The 883-nt window shown below is 44.6% G+C and overlaps 1 protein-coding gene across 1 annotated transcript in view; it reads right to left on the bottom strand.

The window, feature by feature from the left end:
• Positions 1 to 273: 273 nt before the first annotated feature.
• The window catches only part of LOC117179487 (histone H1-III-like), an 848-nt gene continuing 238 nt past the window's right edge, over positions 274 to 883 (bottom strand). Inside the window, exon 2 of the mRNA XM_033371348.1 lies at positions 274 to 858. Within this exon, the coding sequence (XP_033227239.1) occupies positions 274 to 858 (585 nt within the window). The remainder of the gene's footprint in view (positions 859 to 883) is intronic.

Raw genomic sequence — 883 nt, 5'->3', positions numbered from 1 at the left:
GTATGTCTCGTCCCTCGGAATTTCTAGCTCGGCTTAATTTCTGTGATAGGGCGAGAATTGTTTTTTACAGCGTGGTATGGCCGTTGACGTTATTAGTTTGAGACGACGTATACTGTATATCAGTTATAAAAGAGCAGAATCAAGCAAAGAAGTTTGTAACTAATAAAAGGATACATGTTTGATATCAAGATTATTCCTCGTAGGAAAAACTTGCTGGCCCTGAAAAGGGCCGATTGTAAAAAATGTATTGATCGGCAATATCAATTTCGAAAGTTACTTTTTGGGTGTGCCCCTGTTAGCTGGAGCTTTCCTGGCTTTGGGGCTCTTGGGCTTGGAAGTTGGAGCCTTGGCAGTTTTCTTGCTGATTGCAGGTTTCTTGGCAGCAGCTTTTGGCTTTGCAGCTTTCACGGCTTTGGGGGCAACAGTTTTTTTGGACTTAGAAGCAGCAGCTTTCTTGGGACTCTTCTTGGTAGCAGAAGGCTTAGATTTCGCTTTTGGTGCCTTTGCCGCTTTTGGTTTGCCTTCAGCAGCAGCTTTCTTAGTTACTGGCAACTTAAAAGATCCAGCGGCTCCGACTCCCTTGGTTTGAACCAAGGCTCCACTGGCCACAGCTGATTTAAGATATTTTTTTATGAAATGAGCCTGTGATTTTGGTTCAACCAGGTACTTGGCAGCAATGAACTTCTTGATTGCCTGGAGAGAAGATCCATTTCGTTCCTTAAGCTCCTTTACCGCGGTCAAAACCATCTGAGACGTTGGTGGATGAGCAGCTTTGGCAATCTTTGGCTTGGCTGCTGCTTTTTTAGCCGGAGATTTCTTCACTGGCGTAGCAGGAGCGGGTGCTGCAGCAACTTCAACCATGATAAGGCTTTGAATTTTGGTT

The sequence above is a fragment of the Belonocnema kinseyi genome, chromosome 1 (assembly GCF_010883055.1).
Source record: "Belonocnema kinseyi isolate 2016_QV_RU_SX_M_011 chromosome 1, B_treatae_v1, whole genome shotgun sequence".
In the NCBI taxonomy this organism is placed as follows: domain Eukaryota; kingdom Metazoa; phylum Arthropoda; class Insecta; order Hymenoptera; family Cynipidae; genus Belonocnema; species Belonocnema kinseyi.
The sequence above is the reverse complement of the archived record's forward strand: the minus strand, read 5'-3'. Positions and strand labels throughout refer to the sequence as shown.